The sequence below is a fragment of the Egretta garzetta genome, unplaced genomic scaffold (genome assembly GCF_000687185.1).
Source record: "Egretta garzetta isolate BGI_Z169 unplaced genomic scaffold, ASM68718v1 scaffold713, whole genome shotgun sequence".
Taxonomy (NCBI): Eukaryota; Metazoa; Chordata; class Aves; order Pelecaniformes; family Ardeidae; genus Egretta; species Egretta garzetta.
This window is the reverse complement of record NW_009259104.1, coordinates 255,265-256,883: the sequence shown is the minus strand read 5'-3', so window position 1 is coordinate 256,883 and position 1,619 is coordinate 255,265. Positions and strand designations below refer to the sequence as shown.

At 45.3% G+C, this 1,619-nt stretch overlaps 1 protein-coding gene across 1 annotated transcript in view; it reads left to right on the top strand.

Moving 5' to 3' along the window:
* Positions 1-1,002: 1,002 nt before the first annotated feature.
* PDE1C (phosphodiesterase 1C) overlaps positions 1,003-1,619 on the top strand; it is a 249,954-nt gene continuing 249,337 nt past the window's right edge. The window contains exon 1 of the mRNA XM_035890842.1: positions 1,003-1,087. Within this exon, the coding sequence (XP_035746735.1) occupies positions 1,003-1,087 (85 nt within the window). The remainder of the gene's footprint in view (positions 1,088-1,619) is intronic.

Genomic DNA, 1,619 nt, shown 5'->3' with positions numbered 1-1,619 from the left:
CACAGATTTATGCAAACTGGGATCAGTAAGATAATTGACAGTGTTTTCTTGGGTACCTATTTATAAAACCTTGGCTCGCTGCTTGTCTTCTGTGAAAACTTTGCCAGCCTGGACTCTAAATTTTATCTGTTCGTAGGATAGGGATGATTTGCCTGCCTTTTTCAGTGGCTTGCTGCAAGCGCTCTGAATCACATTTTTAAACATCATTGGGTAAAAAAAAATGCAGAGAGGAGTTTACAAACCATGTGATGAGCCACTAGGAGGAGGAAGAGCTCGGAAGACTTTGTGTGTGTGCGTGTACATTTTGCTCAGTTTATCATCATTACTGGGAAATTACTTTTGTTGTTTTCCCACAGTCACTTATGTTCTTACTTACTGATAATCTCTTGCATTCTGCTGCCAGTTGTGTTTCTAGAGAGTTGCCGTTAGTGTAAGTAGTAGCTGACTGATGGTGCTCCGCAATCTTGGCTTGATTCATTATATCTCGAATGATTAAAACACGCTGCTTGTGTCTGAAGGGCTGAAACCTGAGCACAATTTGCTGCAAGTGAGAAATCCCGCGTGCATGGGGAGCCACAGAAGCAGGGGCTGCAGCGTAGCAGGGAACACAAGCAGTGTCAGTGGGTAGATCACAGCAAAATCTAACCCTTCATCTTTTTTTAATTGTGTGCTGACTCCTACACAGAGATTTGACAGATACAGCCGGCTTATAGACTCAGTAGTCTTGCACTAATTGACTGCCGGTTTAGATAGCGGAGCCTCTAACCAGTTGTTAAACTCTGAGTAGGCACGTCGGTAACATGCCAGCGAGAGTGTTTGGGGGAGGAGAAAGCTGCTGGGTGCGTGCCTCTCGGATTCGGCTCCCCGCGCCAGGAGATGTGTGAGGTTGGGTGTGCGTGCTGTCACAGGCAGATATTCAAGGGCAGCTAAGAGCGAGCTCAAGCGCTTTGCTTCCACGGGGGGAGAGAAAGGCTGCGGCTGAAAGTACAAGCTGGCAGGATCATGACAGAGCCAAGCAGCAGAAAGGAAGGATTTAAAAAATGCCGGAGTGCTACTTTCAGCATCGATGGCTATAGCTTTACAATTGGTGAGCCTGATTTAATTCCTCTTCTTTCCTTCATCATCTCGCTTCTCCTTCTTTCCTCTCTTTGCAACTCCAGTAAGTACAGGTAAAAGACAGCTGTTGACAACTGCCTTTTGTCAATATATGCCTTTAAAATGAATAGATGCCCTGCAACTTTTGTCTGGGTTGGGTTTCCATTCTGCCTTCTATATTTTCTTCTGCCCAAGAAACTTGCCTCTGATACACAGCCGCTCTAAATCCTTTCGCTGGGTTTTGGCACGAGTTCACTGAGACGTTTGCAGAACTTTTGTTTTGGAACCTTATCTCAGGAAAGCCTGGGCTTCAGGATTGTGGGTTTCCAACTTACTAGCTGCGTTTCCTTCCGATGAGCCCAGAATATAACCTTTGGGAGCCTTGGCTGCATTTCCAATGTTTCTTTGTTCACTTAGCCAGTGTTTCCAAATTCTGTAACCTTTTGGCATTTCTCAGTTTGCGTGAAGATGTATGTAACAGTTCTTGTCGCCTCTCAAACACAAACCCCAAAATTGCTGGGCTA